The following is a 17,973-nucleotide window of genomic DNA, read 5'->3' on the forward strand; positions in this document are numbered from 1 at the left end:
CCCCCCCCAGGGGGATAGGCAGCTCACATACACAGATGTGCTGAATTTTCTACTCAGTTTCAGGACGTGCAGAGTACAGATTTAAAAACCTAATGCAGGGCGGGGGGTGCCTGGGTGTGGCAGTCAGTTAAAAATCCCACTCTTGGTTTTGGCTCCGGTCGTGATGTCAGGGTCCAGCTCCGGGCTTCTCTCCCTCTCCCTGTCCCTCCGGCTCGTGCACGCTCTCAAATAAATAGCCCCCCCCAAAAAAAATCCAATAAAGGAGGGAAGGCATTTGCTGACAGTACTGGTTGTAGGGGCTCGGAGGCGGGCCCGTAGAGCGGCAGTCTGGGGGGAGGGTCTCAAAACATAAATGTCGCACACCCGATGGAGCCACGACCCAGGGGAGACCACTAGGAGGACGCCTACGGGAGCGGCAGGTGCCTTCCACAGAAAGACCATGAGTATGGAGCGTCCCGCCGCCAGGAAGTGCTTCCAGCTTCCAGTTTGCTGGCTTTAAGGACTTATAATTGAGAGACCTGCAACTCTGATGCGGCGTCCACGCGCCCCCCAGAGGCGCATGCGCAGTCACGCTGCCCGCTTAAAGACCGCCGCCTAGACCAAGACGGCCGCAACTGCGCAGTTGGGCCCCGATCCCGGCCTTCCCATGAACCTTTGGGGCAGGCTCCGAGGCGAACGACGGAAGTCGCCACTCTTGGTTTCCGGCAACACGACAGCCGCTGCCGGGCGACCCGGAAGTGTTCTCATTTTGCGTCGTCGGGGCTCGGCGGCGGCCGGGCTCGGGGCGGACGTACCACCATGGGGTCGTCAAAGAAGCACCGCGGGGAGAAGGAGGCGTCCGGGACGACGGCGGCGGCCAGCACTGGAGGCGCCACCGAGCAGCCGCCGCGGCACCGGGAGCACAAAAAACACAAGCACCGGAGCGGCGGCGGCGGCAGCAGCGGCGGCGAACGTCGAAAGCGGAGCCGGGAGCGTGGGGGCGAGCGCGGGGGCGGGCGGCGGGGGGCCGAAGCTGAGGCCCGCAGCGGCGCGCACGGGCGGGAGCGCAGCCAAGCAGAACCTTCTGAGCGGCGCGTGAAGAGAGAGAAGCGCGATGACGGCTACGAGGCCGGTGAGGGGCGGGGCCTGGGTGGCGGGGCGGGCTGCGAGCGGGGGCGCCGGGGGGTCCCAGAGCGGGCGGGCTGGCCTGGGTGTTCAGCCCGCCGAGACACCCTCAGGCTGTCTTCGTCAGCCCTCGTTAAAGAGTGTTCCTACGGTTATTGGGGATTAAAGGTTGTCTTCGTCTACTAAGCTCCGCGAGGGCAGAGATTTTCTGTTTTCTCAAAATTGGCCCATCGCGGCCCTCAATAAATATTGAGTGAATGAATGAAGTTGTACTAGCATGTGCAGAACGAAAAAGAAACCTGGTATTGGGCAGATCGTGTAGGCTTCATAGGAGAGTTATGAAACAGTTCGGACCACAAAGGACCTATAGACATTGGAATTTTGTCTCGAGGGTAGCAGGGAGCCATGGATTTGAACTGAGGAATGAGTTGATTGTATTGTGCAAAAATCACTGTATTGAGAATCAGCTCAAGAGGAGTCAAGACTGGAGGTCTCATGAGGGCTGATAGCGGCTTGCACCCAGGCAGTAGCAGTAGGGTGGGGAGACCTAAACAGACTGAACTGTTTTGAAGGGGGAATTTAGAGAGCTTAACACTTGGATGAGGGTGGGAAGAAGGACATGAGGATGACTCCTTAAATTTTGGGTTGAGCAACTGGGTGGGTGGTTGTGTTGTCTGTTGGCCTTGAGGACTTTGGGAGAGAAGGGGACTTTTGAGGGGAAAGAGTTCAGTTTTGGAGAATGTTGCATTTGATGGCACAGAGTTGGGGCTGGATAGATCCGTGTGGAAGTCGTGGGTGTTTAGGTTGTAAATGAAGTGCACCGAGAGAGTGAGGAGTGGCCAGTAGAACCTAAGAAATGCGAACATTTTAGTAGTAGTTGGAGCACGATGCTACAAAAATGCTTGGTGGTTCAGTATCCAGAAAGGCAGGGAATCGCAGAATCTTGTATCATGGGGTGTTTCGGAACAGAGATAAAGAAGGAGTAATTCATGGTGTCACACGCCACAGAAAATGAAGGAAAATCAGGCAGAAAAGAATCCACTGGATTTAGAAATAAGGCTGGTGACCTTGGAGAGAGCCTGGAGAGGTTGGGATACAGCGTCCAGATGAGCTGTAGGGGAGGAGGTAGGTTGTGGGGCGGGGAAGCAGGAAGGATGAACCCCTGGTGGCAGCTGGGTGGGGGAACCCCACCTGATGGTGTTCTGCCTCTGTCTGTGCCATTTCGTGAAGTATTCACTGATCGTGATGTGGGTAGCGGAGGTCTGAAATGCTGCTTTATCTCAGCATCCTCAACATCCATCACAAATCAGGGACCAATAAATGTATTTCTTGACTGGATGTACTGCGCAGAGGACACAGTCATGCTCCTAACACGGTCGCCGACCTGTGGGGGGAAACAGACCCGGAAGTGAGTGATGGGGCTGTGGCACTCAGGGGAGAGCCGTTCATTCTGATCAGTAATTGAGCAGGAGTTCAAGAAGGAGGTGGCATTTGTTCTCTGCGTTTGGACAGCTTGTCAATCAGAGCTAGGCCAAGGAGGGCAGTGCAGGCTGAAAATGGAGTGTACGGAAGTGGAGCGGAGGCCGTGGTGAAGGATGCAGCAAGGTTGGACCTTTTGGCTCAGGAGAGGAAGGTTACATAGAGAGTTGGGGTCTCAAGAGACTAGGACTGAGGTAGGAGGAGCTGCTTGGGTGGGGGAGGACTGCTGTGTTCGGGTGTCCCAGTAAGGCCCAGGAGCTGGTGAGGGGGTGCCTGCAGCCGGAGCCAGAGATGCCGCCCGCTGGCCCTCCGTGCGGCTCCTGAGTCCCGCCTCTTGTTCCAGCCGCCAGCTCCAAACCTAGCTCGGGAGATGCCTCGTCACTCAGCATCGAGGAGACCAAGTAAGTTGGGTCTCGCTCATGTTCTGCTTTTATATTCTGAGACACAGGGCTTCTGGGGCAGCTTTCCCGGGGGCGGGGGGTGTTTTTCACCCACCAAAGCATTCTCATTGGAATTGGAGCGTTACCATTTGAGTTACAGAAGAGGACGCCAAGAGCTCAGCAGAAATCTGGCCTTCTGATGGTGAGGGGCCGGCCGGGCCGGCGCCCGTGTTCCCTGATTTGGAGGCCAGTGTCCATCCCAACGTCCTAGGCTGCCTGGGTCAGTCTCTGCTTTGGGGACCCTCAGGACCTCTCATTTCCATCCTGGTTTCACCCAGTGTCTGTCCAGAAATGCCTTTGGTGTCCCAATTTCGTTGACAGCTCTTAACGCTCTTATTTCTTGTCCTCAGTAAACTCCGGGCAAAGTTGGGGCTGAAACCCTTGGAGGTCAATGCCGTCAAGAAGGGTGAGTGTGGGGCGGTGGATGGGGCTGAGGGAGGGCCTTTGGGTGGAGGCGAAAGACCATCTGAAGGGGTCTTTGAGGAGGGTGGGGTTATGGCTCAGGTTCAGCACCATGTAGTCGCTCTGTGTGTGTGTGTGTGTGTACACGTACGTATACTTGCTGGTAGGCAGGAGGCCTTTCCTTGCAGTCGTGATGGGGGGCTGGGAATAGGGATTCTCTTAAGCTCAGATGGCTGGTGCCATGTGCTTGCTCCGCATTAGCCAGGCCAAGACACGTGCACAGGTGCCGCAGACCGATCTGGGCTGTGCAGGTGTTGGGTTTTGTTTCTTTCTTAAAGCGTGATTGTGGTGGGCGGGGGCTTGTAAGTCGTAGAGGATCCCATCATGCGGTGTGGGGTGACATGGAAATGGGGGCTGAAGTGGGAGGAGGGACATGAAGGATTCACCCCGCCCCCGCCCCCACCCCCCCGACCCGGCCCCTTCTGGCCCCCTGAGCTGGAAAGGGGCAGGGTGAGTGGCTCCCTCCTCTCCCCACCAGCCATGGGCAGGCATAGCCTCACGTCTGGGCCCCCCTTCCAGAGGCGGGCACCAAGGAGGAGCCCGTGGCAGCCGATGTCATCAACCCCATGGCCTTGAGACAGCGAGAAGAGCTACGGGAGAAGCTGGCGGCTGCCAAAGAAAAGCGTCTCCTGAACCAAAAGCTGGGGTGAGGGGCGTCAGCAGGGCGGGCAAGGGAAGGCCCTGAGGAGGCCGCGCAGGAGCTCCGGAGTCGGGTGCAGGGAACAGGAGTGGGGCTCCCAGAAGACCGCTTTCTCCTCTCTTCAGAAAGATAAAGACGCTGGGGGAGGACGACCCCTGGCTGGATGACACCGCAGCCTGGATCGAGCGGAGCCGGCAGCTGCAGAAGGAGAAGGACTTGGCAGAGAAGAGGGTGAGCGCCTGGGCAGCTCGGGGTGGTCGCTTAGTGCTTCGTAACCTGGCTGGCTGGTGGGGCCGGAGACCTGTCCTTGGGAGGGGACCGGGCCCAGAGAGGTCGGAGGTCTGTGGTCGTTGGCTTCTGCTCTGGATTCTTAGCAGCTGGCCCGTAGGGCCTTCCTTCCCTTTTTGTGCTCCCACTTGGTAAAGCCCCACGTGTCTTCCGGTGATGCTGAATGGCCTGAGGTCATAGGTCACCCCCTTCTCATCCCACAGGCCAAACTGCTGGAGGAGATGGACCAGGAGTTCGGTGTCAGCACCCTGGTGGAGGAGGAGTTTGGGCAGAGGCGGCAGGTGAGGCTGCAGCAGCGGCGGGGGCCGGGAGCGCTGTCCTGGGTGCTGGGATCCCGGGGCTGGGCGGGTCAGGGCTCCTGACTTGGCTGGACGGTCCCCTCCCCTGTAGGACCTGTACAGTGCCCGGGACCTACAGGGCCTCACCGTGGAACATGCTATCGATTCCTTCCGAGAAGGGGAGACTCTGATCCTCACCCTCAAGGACAAAGGTGGGTTGAGCTGCGAGTTCCAGTTGGGGGACGGGGGCGCTGCTGCGTCAAGGGCAAGCTTGAAGGGCCGCCGCTCCTGCCCTGTCCGCAGGTGTGCTGCAGGAGGAGGAGGATGTGCTGGTGAACGTGAACCTCTTAGACAAAGAGCGGGCAGAGAAGAACGTGGAGCTCCGGAAGAAGAAGCCCGACTACCTGCCCTACGCAGAGGACGAGAGCGTGGATGACCTGGCACAGGCAGGCGGGGCAGCGGGATGGGGGCTCTGTGGCTTTTCAGGAGCCAGGCTGGGTCCCAACCAGTACTTGTTGTTTTGCAGCAAAAACCCCGCTCTATCCTGTCCAAGTATGACGAGGAGCTCGAGGGCGAGCGGCCACACTCGTTCCGCTTGGAGCAGGGCGGCACTGCTGATGGCCTGCGGGAGCGGGAGCTGGAGGAGATCCGGGCGAAGCTGCGGCTGCAGGCCCAGTCCCTGAGCACCGTGGGGCCCCGGCTGGCCTCCGAGTACCTCACGCCCGAGGAGATGGTGAGACCCGTGGCCTGCACCCACACCTCGTAATTGGGGTGGGGATTCCTCCCTCTCTGGGGTCACGTGCAGCTCAGGGACGCTACAGAGGATGGGCGAGTGTGGGGGCTTGGCCCTCGTGGTCAGCGGTGTGTGGCAGCCGTGGGGAGGTGCTGTGCGGGGACAGTGACCACACGCTGGGACGGATGGTTCCGAGCTTGAGTCGAGCTCTGCAACATGGCCAACTTGTGCCCCGGGGAGTTCCTTACCTGTGAGCCTGAGGCACCTGATTTGGAATGGGGGTGGCAGGAGCCGTCTCTTGAGGGCCGCTGCGAGGACTAGTGACAGTGTGGCAGGCTGGTAATGTTACGGTGGGGTGTGGATTTCGTATCTGGGATGATTATGAGCACAGAGGTAGACCCATGGCTAGATTGCTGGGCCTTGTGATTAAGAGCAGGACTTTGGAGCCCGAAGAGAAGGTTCACAATCCTAGCTCTCCCATTTAGGAGCTGGGTGACCTCAGGCAAGGAACTTAGCCTCTCTGTGCTGGGGCTTTTCTCATCTCACAAGTGGGATGAGATCAGGCCGGTTGCACACGTTGTGTATGTGTGCGAAGTGGCTGAAGGCTGGCCTTGAGGAATGCTAGAGAAGTGTTCATTCTTCGCATCCCCGGGTGGCTCAGTTGGTTAAGCGTCCAGCTCTTAATTTCGGCTCAGGTCTTGGTCTCAAGGCTGTGGGATGGGGACCTGCGTGGGGCTGCGTGCTGGGCGCGGAGCCTGCCTAAGAGACTCTCTTTCCCTCTTCCTGTCCCCCACTCCATCCGTCCCTCCCTCCCCCCGCCCACCTTTAGTGAAAAAAAAATTTTTTAAGGCTTCATTCTTGGGGGCTCGTCGGGGCCTACTTGCCCGGTTCAAGTCTCATCTCTCCTTTCCTCCCCTCAGGTGACCTTTAAAAAGACCAAACGGAGGGTGAAGAAGATCCGCAAAAAAGAGAAGGAGGTGGTCGTGCGGGCCGATGACTTGCTGCCTCTGGGAGACCAGACTCAGGATGGGGACTTCGGTTCCAGGTGGGCTTGGAAACGGGGTTGCGGTGCCGGGGATGGACTGGCCTAGGGGCCCGCGCTCACGGGAGAGGCCCCTTTCCGCAGACTGCGGGGCCGAGGCCGGCGTCGAGTGCCCGAGGCAGACGAGGAGAACCCCGAGGAAGAAGAGAAGGAGCCGGCCCCTCAGCCCCCGCAGTCCGATGACACCCGCGTGGAGAACATGGACATCAGCGATGACGGTGAGGGCCTGGGCAGCCGAGGATGGGCAGCGGGGGCCGGGCCGAGCGCCCCGGGGCGAGGAGGCGATCCGAGCGGGGGTCCCCTGTGTTTCCTCCAGAGGAGGCTGGAGCGCCGCAGTCCGGGTCCCCGGAGGTGCTGGAGGAGGATGAGGCGGAGCTAGAGCTGCAGAAGCAGCTGGAGAAGGGGCGCCGCCTGCGGCAGCTGCAGCAGCTGCGAGACAGCGGTGAGAAGGTGAGGGCCGCGGCGGGCCGGGGCGGGTGCCTGAGGGCCTCCTCGGGGCCTTCGGGACAGGCGCGTCTCTGGTGACCTGTCCCCCGAGCGTGGCGTCTGGATCATCTTTTTTGTTTAATGCTGTGCTGTTAGTGGATCTGTTTAAGTTCAAGCAGTACTTTTGCTCTAAGATATTTTAGAGTTGGAGCCTTGGCTGTCTTCTTCCTTTCCGTGGCTGGGTGTGGCACGCCTGCTGCGAGAGCGCCCTGTCCCAGGGCCGGGGGAGTCCCTGGTGAGCCGGCCGGCGAGGGGCCCTGTGCTCCTCTCTAGCTGCGGCCAGAGGGCAGGACGGCAGGACAGCTGGACAGTGGGTGACAGGTGCACACATGCACACGCCGCACTCCCGATGGCGCCTGGAGCCTGCAGCCCGGCCGTGGGAAGGCCGAGCAGGTGGCTGGAGGGCTGGCCTGCGTCCGCCATCCCAGGGAGACCTTGCGGCGGACGACCTTTGAGCTGAGACTTAAAGAACACTGAGGAGCCGACCTCGCAGAGATTCGGGGTGCAGGTGGGCAGGCAGCCCAGGCACGTGGGCAGCGGAGATGGCAGGTGTCCTGGGAGGGGTGGCCTGGTGGCGTGAGGGAAGCAGAGGCCAGTGGGGTCTTGTGGTCATGATTCTTGCGGCGGGCGCCCCCCGGAGCCGGGCCCTGCCTGCGTGCCTTGTGGGCCACCTCGTTCATGCTTAGGGCAGCACCTGGGAGGAAGGTTCTGCTTCCTCCATTTTACAGAGGAGGAAACTGAGGCACAGAGGCCTTAGGCAAGTGGGACCAGGGTTACGTGGCTGGGAAGGGGCAGAGCTGGGGTTTGAACAGCCTGACTCCACGGTCCGTGCTTGTCATCCCACCCCCCCAACACTGGGAGAGCGAGACGTGGGAGCAGGGAGCCCCGGGGGCAGCCGTGGGGTCGAGTGGTGGGGGCTTCTGCAGAGGTGGTGGAGAAGCAGCAGTCCCCGAGGTCAAGGTGGCGCAGAAGCCGAGAAGGGCTTGTAAGGATGGGGGTAGGGAGTCCTCTACCTCCTGAGAGGCGGGCCCGATTTGGCACGGTGGAGTACGCAAGACCGAGGCCAGGAGGACACTGGGGCAGCCACTTGGGACGGTCCCTTGGGGCGGGCGCGGGCAGATGACGGGCCGTCAGAGGAGTCGGCCCCCCTGGGTCTTGGCCGCTCTGCCGTCACAGCAGCAGCAGCAGCAGTGGGGTCACTCGGTGAGCGGGCCCGGCTGCGAGCCAGGACAGCTGGTGCTGGGCCACGCGCCGTCTGCCCCGGCCGTAAAGCGGGTCAGAGACGGGCGGCCGTAGCCGAGAGCGCAGAAGTCCTTCCTCATGGAACTTTCGTTCTCCTGAGGGGACGTGAAAGACAAAGACGAGGTCCGGTGGGAGAACCAGCGGGAGCAGGAACAGGAGGAGGGTAGTGCGGAGAGGAGGAGCGAAGGCGTGCGCTCGCTTTAAGTCAGCTGGTCAGGGTGGGCCTCCCCGAGGAGGTGACAGTTGAGATCAGATGAAGTGAGCCTCAGAGCCATGGAAGGGCCCAGTTCCGAGATGAGGGAGCACCTGGCCCCTGAGGCCCCGAGGCGGGAGCCACCGTGCTGGCTCAGGAAGGTGGAGGAGGCCTGCATGGCTGACGCGGCCGCGGGGACAGTGACGGGGAAGGAGCCGGTCACAGGCCACGTCGGGCCGACGCTTACCGTTGCAGTGGGCTTGGCAGGCGGAGTTCGGTCTCTGAGGAAGGCCAGGGAAGGCTGTTGTCGCCCTCCAGTTGGAGTGACGGTCAACTGTGGGGATAGGCGTCGAGACGGGAAGTGGCCGGGTCTGGAATGCATTTTGAGTGTAGAACCAGCAGTGTGTGTCAGTGCGTCGTGTGTGAGGTTGTGCGTGGGTACGAGAAGTTCGGGATGATTCCCGAAAGTTCCGACTTAAACAGCGGTCCGTTTGCTGAGGTGAGGAACAGGCTGGTCTGCTCCTGAGATGGACAAGCTCGGGGAGGAGCAGGTTGGGGGAACTAACCAAGCGTTCGGTTTTGGTTAAGTTCAAGGTGCTTTTTTTTTTTTAAGATTTTGTTTATGTGACAGAGATTACAAGTAGACAGAGAAGCTGGCAGAGAGAGAAGAAGAAGCAGGCTCCCTGCTAAGCAGAGAGCCTGATGCAGGGCTTGATCCCAGGACCCTGGGATTATGACCTGAGCCCAAGGCAGAGGCTTTAACCCACTGAGCCACCCAGGTGCCCCTTAAGATGCTTTCCTAGTAGCAGTGATAATACAGAACAGGCAGTTGGATGCGTGAGTTTGAACTTTAAGGGAGAGGCTGAGACTAGAGGTATTGGCGGATGTCAGTAAGCGCGTCGACCGGAGTTAAAGCCACAGGATGGGCTGGAGTCACCGGGACAGTGAGTGTGGACAAAGGGAAAGAGCTGGAGACGGAGAGCGTGTGAGGACAGCAGAGGACAGGGTGTCACCCTGGGAGTCCCATGACAAGAGGCTCTTGTGAGGAAGCATCTGTGACACGTGTCGCAGAGAATTTGGATCAGGCAGCATGGCCGTCTCTGATGCCCTCATCTGAAGTGGCCTCCGGGGCGTGGTGGGAAGTGACGGTCAGACCACGCCGGCTCTAGCAGGGCCGCTGGGGACAAGATTACCAGGCGGGAACTGGTGGTGTTTCTGTACACCAGGAAGAGGTAGAAAGTATAATTTTGAAAAAGATCATGTTCACGAAAGCAGTAGGGACGCGGAAGTCTTATAGGTAAAGCTATCAAAGCAAAACAGGAAGGAGATAAGCTTGCTACAAAATTAAAGGATTAAATTAAGGATTGCAACAAAATTAAAAGGAGTATGTGACGTGCGAGATCCGTATGGGGAGAATTGCAGTCCATCTTTCAAAGACCATGAAGAAGACATAAAGAAACAGACTGTCGTGTTAGGCAGCTAAGGCCGCCGTGACACAATGCCACAGACTGGGTGGCTTAAGCAACAGAAGTTTAGTTCTCAAAGTTCTGGAGTCGGGAAGTTCAAGATCAAGGCGTTGGTAGGTTTGGTTTCTCCTGAGGCTTACGGGTGGCCGTCTTCTTGCTCTGTTCTCTCTTGGCCTTTCCCTTGAGTGCCTGCAGCCTTCAGTGTCCCTTTCTCTTATGAGGACACCAACCTACTGGATTAGGGCTCTGCCCTTATGACCGCCTTCGATCTTAATCATCTTCTTAAAGGCTCGTCTCCAAGTACAGTCACACTGGAGGCAACGTTTCAACATACAGATTTTGGGAGGACGCAGTTCAGTCCATAATGTCCATGTCTGCGGCTAGGACTCAGTAAAGAGATTAAATTCCAGTGAAAATTCCCAAAAGGATTTTTGTGGAACTTGAAAAGCTAATTCTTGAATTTACTTGGAAGACCAAAGGGCCAAAAACATCCAAGATGCTTTCAGTAACAAAGTGGTGGGCTTTGCTCGGACAGATCTCACTTGAGGTCGTTGTGGTAATTGAGGTGGTAAAATAGTGGCCTAAGGGTGGACTGACAGGGCCGAGACCGAGTAGAAGGCCCAGGCACGGACTCCTGAGTAGGAGAGCTGCTGCGCCGGCCAGCATGGGCGCTCGGTTCAGCAAGTGCTTTCTGGACAGTCACTTACCCATTTGGAAAAAAGTGAAATTGGGTTTGTACTTCACACAAGATGTACTTACAGATAGATTAAGAACTGAAAAGTCACAAATTAATGTTCCAGAACAAGGTTAAGGAAATGATGTTTGTGACTTTGTGGCAGAGAAAGATTTTTTTCTCTTTGCAAATTTTATTACAATACACAGAACAAAGAATTGACCGTCTTTACTATTTTTAAATGTCTGATTCCCCTGAAGGGTTAAATGCGCCCCCGCTGCTGTGCACCCATCCCCACAGCCACCACCAGAGCTCTTCTTCTCTCGAAAAGCTGAAACTGCTGAAACTCCGTCCCCATTAAACACTGGCTCCAGTCCCCCCCCCCCCCCCGGCCACCACTGTCCTACTTCTGTCCCTGGGACAGAAAGTCCCCTCTAGGGACAGCCTATAAGGGCAATCACAGAAGGTTTTTTTGTGACTGGATTATTTCAAGTGAAAAATTTTTTAAGTTCTGAAAGTAAAGCATAAACCATGAGGAAGAAAACCAATAACTACTGAGAAATTAAGAACTTTAGTTTTTGTTTTTTTGTTTTTTAATTTTATTTTTTAAAGATTTTATTTATTTATTTGACAGAGATCACAAGTAGGCAGAGAGGCAGGCAGAGAGAGAGGGGGGAGGAAGCAGGCTCCCTGCCAAGCAGAGAGCCCGATATGGGGCTCGATCCCAGGACCCTGGGATCATGACCTGAGCCGAAGGCAGAGGCTTTAACCCACCGAGCCACCCAGGCGCCCCAAGAGCTTCAGTTTTTTTAAAAAGTCACCATAAGAAGACATTTGCCCACATGTATAGAATTATCAGTGGGTTGGTGCCAAGAATATCCGAACAACCAAAATTGGCAAAACAGAAAAAGGGGCAGTAGACCTCAATGGGCCGTTCACAGAAGTGGCAGGGTAGATGGTCCATAAAATAGCCCATGAGGGGGCACCGGGGTGGCTCAGTGGTTGTGTCTGACTCTTGATTTCAGCTCAGGTCGTGATTTCAGTGCTGTGAGGTGGAGCCCCAAGTCGGGCGTGGAATCTGCTCGAGATCCTCTCTGCCTCTGCTTTACCCTCCCCCACCTACCCCCCAGCCCCTCTCGTGCACACGCACTCTTTACAAAAGCAAAACAGGGGCACCTGGATGGCTCAGTGGGTTGAGCCTCTGCTTTCAGCTCAGGTCATGGTCTCAGGGTCCTGGGATCGAGCCCCGCATCGGGTTCTCCGCTCAGCAGGGAGCCTGCTTCCCTTCCTCTCTCTCTGCCTGCCTCTCTGCCTACTTGTGATCTCTGTCAAATAAATAAATAAATCTTTAAAACAAACAACCAACAAAATAGAACAGACCACCCCCCAGTGAGGCCCGGCTTCGTGAATGGTCAGGGAAGAGCCAGCAGGTCAGTGACGGACCAGGTCATACCCACGTCACTGGACAAGAACGTCAAAGTCTGGCGATAACAAGTGTCAGGATTTGGAGTGGCCAGAATTCTCACGTGCACTTTGCAGCACGGAGGGGTCTGATGAGCTCGGGAAGGCGTCGGAAGTATTCTTGGAGCAGCAAGTGCGTGTGCCCTCCGGCCCAGCACGCCCACTCCCACGTGGGTACTGCGGACACACACCTGCCCGCGGGCTGGGGGACACAGGCATCCGATGGCTTGTGTTCGCCGTGGCTGTGATGGCGGGAAGGCCCGTCCGCGGCGTGCGGGGGGAACTAGGTGAGGACACGTTCTTGTCATGGAATGTTGTTCTGTAGTGAAAAGCTAAGAAGTGCAGCCACTCGGGTCAAGATGGATTTTAGAAAATAGATTTTTCTTCTTTTTGAAAGATGTAATTTATTTGAGGGAGCACGCCAGCTAGAGAGCGAGCATGAGCCTGGGGGAGAGGCAGAGGGAGAGGGAGAAGCAGGCTCCCTGCTGAGCAGTGGACCCCCACCCCCGCCCCGCCACCATATGGGACTCGACCCTAGGACGCAGGGATCACGACCTGAGCTGAAGGCAGACGCTTCACCAACCGAGCCACCCAGCCGCACGTGTGTGTGTGTGTGTGTGTGTATCTGTTTTATGCATACACATATACGTATATGTTTATATTTACATCACATCGTAGGGGGTTCAGATTCAGATATATAATGTTTTTAAAATGCACAACAAAATAATACCCTGTTGCTGGATAGGACTTTATGTGGAAAAAACAGAGGAGAAGTCAGTGAGTCATGACCACGGATAAGGGACGAGGAGACCGTGAGGCTTGAAGGAGTGCGGGCCGCGTTCCTCGGGCTGGGCGGTGCGTGCCCGGGTGTGTGTGGCTGTCACCGTCTTTAATAACACACGTGCGCTACTAGAACCCTTTTATGTTTACGATACCGCTCGCTAAAAACATACACGTAACGTAATAACATGGAAGGAGGGGGCGCCGAGCGGCTGTGGTCACTGGAAACTTCTCTGAGGAGCTTGCTGTCGGACGGCAGTGAGACAGCGGGGCGGAGGGAGCGGCGAGCCTGGGCAGTCCCGCGCGCCCAGGGAACGGTGCAGTCGAGGGTACAGCGGGGACAGTCGTGGGGGGCCACGCCGCCGGGCAGGAGGAGCAGGGCAGAGGTGTGGCGGGTGCTGGAAGCCTGTGGGAGCTGCACAGGCAGATTCTGCCCGCCCTGTGGCCTCAGGGCAGGGTTCTGGAAGCAGCTTACCTTGAGTCCTGAAACGGGTGTTGGTGGCGGTGAAGGGAGGGTGGCCGCGGGCCCACAAGAGGCCGCAGCGTGCTCCGGCCCCGGGGGAAGACGTGAGGCTGTGGGGCTTTGGAGAAGGGCCAGGTGGAGTTCGGAGATTAAAGGGCGGCAGGAAGCCACTGACGGCTTTGGAGCCGAGGCCTGCGGTGGGTGTAGCTGCAGAGTGAGCGCCGCTGGGCGTCGGGAAGCGGGCGGCCGTCGGAGGGCTGGTCTTCCTGCCGTCGGGGGAGGACTTGGGGTTTCTGGGTCTCGATGGCACCTCGCCAGAAACTTCTGGGTTTGCCCACAGCTGCTCCCTCCCCCAGGTGGTGGAGATTGTGAAGAAGCTGGAGTCCCGCCAGCGGGGCTGGGAGGAGGACGAGGACCCGGAGCGGAAGGGGGCCATCGTGTTCAATGCCACGTCGGAGTTCTGCCGCACCTTGGGCGAGATCCCCACCTACGGGCTGGCGGGCAACCGGGAGGAGCAGGAGGAGCTCATGGTGGGTCCTCGGACAGCCTGCCTCTCCCCGCCCCCCCCACCTTCCCCTCCTCTGTAGCTCCCCTCTGCTCGTGCTTGGGGTCCCCCCTGCCAGTCAGGTCCTGGTCAGCTTCTCCATAACTGGTCTCAAGCCTCGGTGCCCCGGCAGGTCAGGCCAGCTGCGGCGGGCGCGGAGGCTCCCTGGGCTGACCCTGGTCCCTGACCCCCAGGACTTTGAACGGGACGAGGAGCGCTCGGCCAACGGGGGCTCGGAGTCGGACGGGGAGGAGAACATCGGCTGGAGCACCGTCAACCTAGATGAGGAGAAGCAGCAGCAGGACGTGAGGGGCGCGGCGGCGGGGGCGGGCGGGGGGCAGGACAGCTCGGCTGCCCACCGCGCTCCCGCCCGGCCCTGCCCCTTCCTTGCTGGGGGGCCGTGACCGCGGGGCTGGCTGTCGCACGCCGGGTGGGGGTCTGCAGAGCTCGGTGGGGCGGCGAGGAGTCTGGCTTAGTGCCCGGTCCCGGGAAGGCCCGCGGCTGTGTGTGCCGGGCACGAGGGGGCGGAGGGGGCGAGACGAGCCCACGCAGCCACTGACCTTCCTCCCCGTGCGCCTCGCCCCAGTTCTCTGCCTCGTCCACCACCATCCTGGACGAGGAGCCCATCGTGAACAGAGGGTTGGCGGCCGCCCTGCTGCTGTGTCAGAACAAAGGTGAGGGGCTGCCGGCATCAGCGGGGCGGGGGCCAGGCCGCTCCCGCCGCTCCCCCAGGACTGTGGGCTGCTCCCCCGGGGCCCAGGAGCTGAGCCTGTGCACCCAGCCCTGCGGTGGTCATAGCCGCATCTGGCCTTTGTGCTCCATGTCACCCCATTGGTGACGGCTTTGCCCTTCAGGTCGCGGTGTGGCCTGGTTGGGGGGGTAGGGGGGTGGGAACCGGTCGTGGAGGCGGGAGGGGCCGTGAGGCTGGGAGTGAGGCTGGCGAGAGCCCCCGCTGAGGGCAGCGGCCAGGAGTCTGACTGCCGCCTGTCCCCAGGGCTGCTGGAGACCACGGTGCAGAAGGTGGCCCGGGTCAAGGCCCCCAACAAGTCCCTGCCGTCGGCCGTGTACTGCATCGAGGACAAGATGTGAGTGTGGCGGGCCGGGGCGGGGGGGTGGGGGGCTGCAGGTGGCGGGAGGGGCCGCCGGGGGAGTCCCCGGGGGCAGCGCTGGCAGCTGCGGGCCCTGAGTGCCCCATCTCTGGGCCCAGGGCCATCGACGACAAGTACAGCCGGCGGGAGGAGTACCGCGGCTTCACGCAGGACTTCAAGGAGAAAGACGGCTACAAGCCCGACGTGAAGATCGAGTACGTGGACGAGACAGGCCGGAAGCTCACACCCAAGGAGGTGAGCGGGGCTGGGGGTGACTGAGTCACAGAGACGCGGGGCCTCAGCCTTCCCAGGTGACGCAGAGCTGCGCCCTGGGTCCTTGGTTCCACCCACCGCTGGCCGGCGGGGCCGCCGAGGAGTCAGCACCTCGGTGCCCGGGTTCCGTCTCTACTGGGCCCAGCCGGCCCCGTCACAGGCCCGGTTCCTTTGCCCACCTGACCCCCTACGGCCTGACCTACCCTGGGGGCTGCCTTTCTGGGGGTGACGTCCAGGCCATGGGCTGAGCCATGCTCACTGTCCCGCATCCCTGCCCCACGTGCTTCTGGCACTGTCCCCCACTGGGTGTGCCCTCCCCCCAGCCCCAGCCCACTGGCTGCCTCTGTCCGTGTGCGGGTCCCACTCAGGATCCCAAGTGCCCCTGTCACAGCACATCCAGCCCCAGAACCTGTCTCCCTGACTCTGGGGAGCCCCTCAAAGGTGCCAAGGTCATGATCCTTCCCCCAGCTCCTTCCCACCACCCCTCGGCTCAGCACGGGTCGGTGAGTCCCTTCCCCTTCACTGCCCCCCGGACACAGGTGGCTGTAGTAACACTGGTCCCGCCCGTGTCCCCAGGCTTTCCGGCAGCTGTCCCACCGTTTCCACGGGAAAGGCTCAGGCAAGATGAAGACAGAGCGGCGGATGAAGAAGCTGGACGAGGAGGCGGTGGGTGCCCAGGGACACGGGGGGCGGCTTCTGCACCTGCTGGCACTGGGGTGGCTGATGGCCTGGGGCCTGCTCCCGCCCTGCGCTGACCGGCCCTCCTCCTGCAGCTCCTGAAGAAGATGAGCTCCAGCGACACCCCGCTGGGCACGGTGGCTTTGCTCCAGGAGAAGCAGAAGGCCCAGAAGACGCCGTATATCGTGCTCAGTGGCAGCGGCAAGAGCATGAACGCGTGAGTGGCGAGGCGCAGCGGGCGGGGACGGGGGACAGCGCTGGCCCTGACGGGTGGGAAGGCCTGCACGGTTTCCAGCCTCATGCCGCTCTTCTCTCTGCAGGAACACCATCACCAAGTGAAGCTGATCTTCCTTCTGTTCCCCTCCCTGACTTTAATATTAAATAAAGTTCCCTCCTTATTTTTTCCTCCTTCGTCCTGGTGCAGATTCCAGGGTTAGACCCAGGAGGGAGGGGCAGGCGGTGCCGGGAGGAGCACCCACACACCGCCCTCAGGTGGGCCCTGCTTGCTGTGTGACCTCAAGCAAGTCACCGAACCTCTCTGAGCCTTAATTCTGTGTTCGTATAGTCAAAACATGTCTGTTTCCTAGAAAGTCCCGTGAAGATTAAATGAATTCGTTTATTCGTTCATTTTCCTGTCATTCAGAGGCGAGCCAGACCCCTCGATGTGGCTTTGAGTCTGGCATCTGCTCAGTACGACCTGGCCATCTGAGGACACGGATAACTAAAAGAGGGAGAGAACCCTCCAGATCCTCTAGGACAGCCCTCCACCCGCCCCAGGCCCCAGCCAGCCAAAGAAGCCAGTCGGTTTCTTTTCCCCGCCCCCTCTCCTCACCACCCCTGGCTTTGTCATATGGGTCCTGGTGGGTTGTCCGAGGTCGGTCACGCCTTGTCTCCCGCATGGCTGGCTTTCAGGTGAGAAGTGGAGGTGTTGTTAGTGCCCCGGTCGCCCTGCTCTCTCCCAGCCTCCGTTGCTACACAAATCACGGCCCTGGGCCCAGGACTGCGTGGGGCTGCCGCCCTGCGCCCGGTCTGCAGGGAGACTTGTCCCGTGTACCGTTTCCCAGGGAGGTGAGCTCCGAAGGATGCCGGGACGTGCTGGAGCCCCGAATCGAGGGCAGGGCGACCGGTGGCTCCCATGGAGTCAGACCCGGTGTCCTGCCCCCACTGAGGCTCAGGTGCACGCCAGGCTCAGGTGGTTCGTGGGTTTGTGTTTAACGGAAGCAAAGAGTAAGTGCAAGAGAAGGATGGTTTAGGTCGTCTTGGAAAAGGCCAACAGTTGCCTTAGCGGATAGCTATTGGTGACAGGTTTACGACAGGCCAACAAGTGGTCACACCATGCTTCCTTGAGCTCGTCGTCTCCCTCGTGAGGTCTCACTCTGATTTAACCTTCGGCTTGGCTGCTCCTCTGGTCCCTCGGAGGTGCCCACAGACTTGGAGCACCGCGCAGGGGGCAGCATTCCGGACCCCTCCCACCTGCCCCCCCATCCTCCCAGAAGTCTATGAGGCCCGGCTGGTGGGGTGCGTGGTCTGGCTGGTGCGGCTCCAGCCCCAGCTGGACTGTCAGAGCTCAGCCTCACCCTCTGCGGGCAGACGTCCCTGGGGAGGTCATCGCCACCGTCAGACCCAGAAACGAGGCCTTGCGTGGAGCACAGTGGACCAGGGTCACACTGATCAGGTTTAGCCCACGATGTCTTCTAACTCTGACCCCAGTAACTGACTTCGTAAGTGGTGAACCAGGGAACGGGAAAGGCTTCTAGTGGCGCTCCGGGGCCCCTCCAGGAAGCCCCCCAGGTTGGTGCTGTCTGCCTCTCCTCCTCGTCCCGGCTGCTGGCCCCTTCCAGCCCTGATGTTCACCAGCCCCCTCCCAGGCTGTCCGCCCACCTGGCTGGGGCCGGAAGGCAGCAAGGAGTCAGCTTGGCCCCCAGGAGGTAGAGGCTGGGGACCACCGAGTCCTTTAAGGAGCCGGGAGGTGGGCAGAACCTAGGAAAGGGGCTCTGTGGCTCATCATGGGGCCCCACCAGCAATACTTGCCCAGACCCTGCCCAGCTGGGGCAGCACTTTGGCCGTGCAGGCTGGGGTGAGGGTCGGTGAGCTCTTAGCCAGGCCGGGGAGCCAGCCAGCTGGGCAGGAACCATCAGGGCTGCTTTTCCACTGACGAAC

The 17,973-nt window shown here is 59.7% G+C and overlaps 1 protein-coding gene across 1 annotated transcript; it reads left to right on the forward strand.

Annotated features, from left to right (window-relative positions):
* The first annotated feature begins 718 nt into the window (after positions 1–718).
* On the forward strand, positions 719–16,218 carry SART1 (spliceosome associated factor 1, recruiter of U4/U6.U5 tri-snRNP). Its single transcript, XM_032358332.1, has 20 exons — positions 719–1,111; positions 2,927–2,984; positions 3,374–3,429; positions 4,005–4,131; positions 4,251–4,356; positions 4,617–4,694; positions 4,804–4,903; positions 4,995–5,137; positions 5,218–5,424; positions 6,345–6,469; positions 6,551–6,684; positions 6,783–6,916; positions 13,587–13,760; positions 13,969–14,079; positions 14,361–14,448; positions 14,769–14,859; positions 14,982–15,117; positions 15,712–15,801; positions 15,909–16,030; positions 16,134–16,218. The coding sequence occupies exons 1-20, from the start codon at positions 799–801 to the stop codon at positions 16,150–16,152; spliced, it is 2,412 nt and encodes an 803-aa protein (XP_032214223.1). The 5' UTR covers positions 719–798; the 3' UTR covers positions 16,153–16,218.
* The last annotated feature ends 1,755 nt before the right edge of the window (positions 16,219–17,973 follow it).

The sequence above is a fragment of the Mustela erminea genome, chromosome 9 (assembly GCF_009829155.1).
Source record: "Mustela erminea isolate mMusErm1 chromosome 9, mMusErm1.Pri, whole genome shotgun sequence".
NCBI classification, from domain to species: domain Eukaryota; kingdom Metazoa; phylum Chordata; class Mammalia; order Carnivora; family Mustelidae; genus Mustela; species Mustela erminea.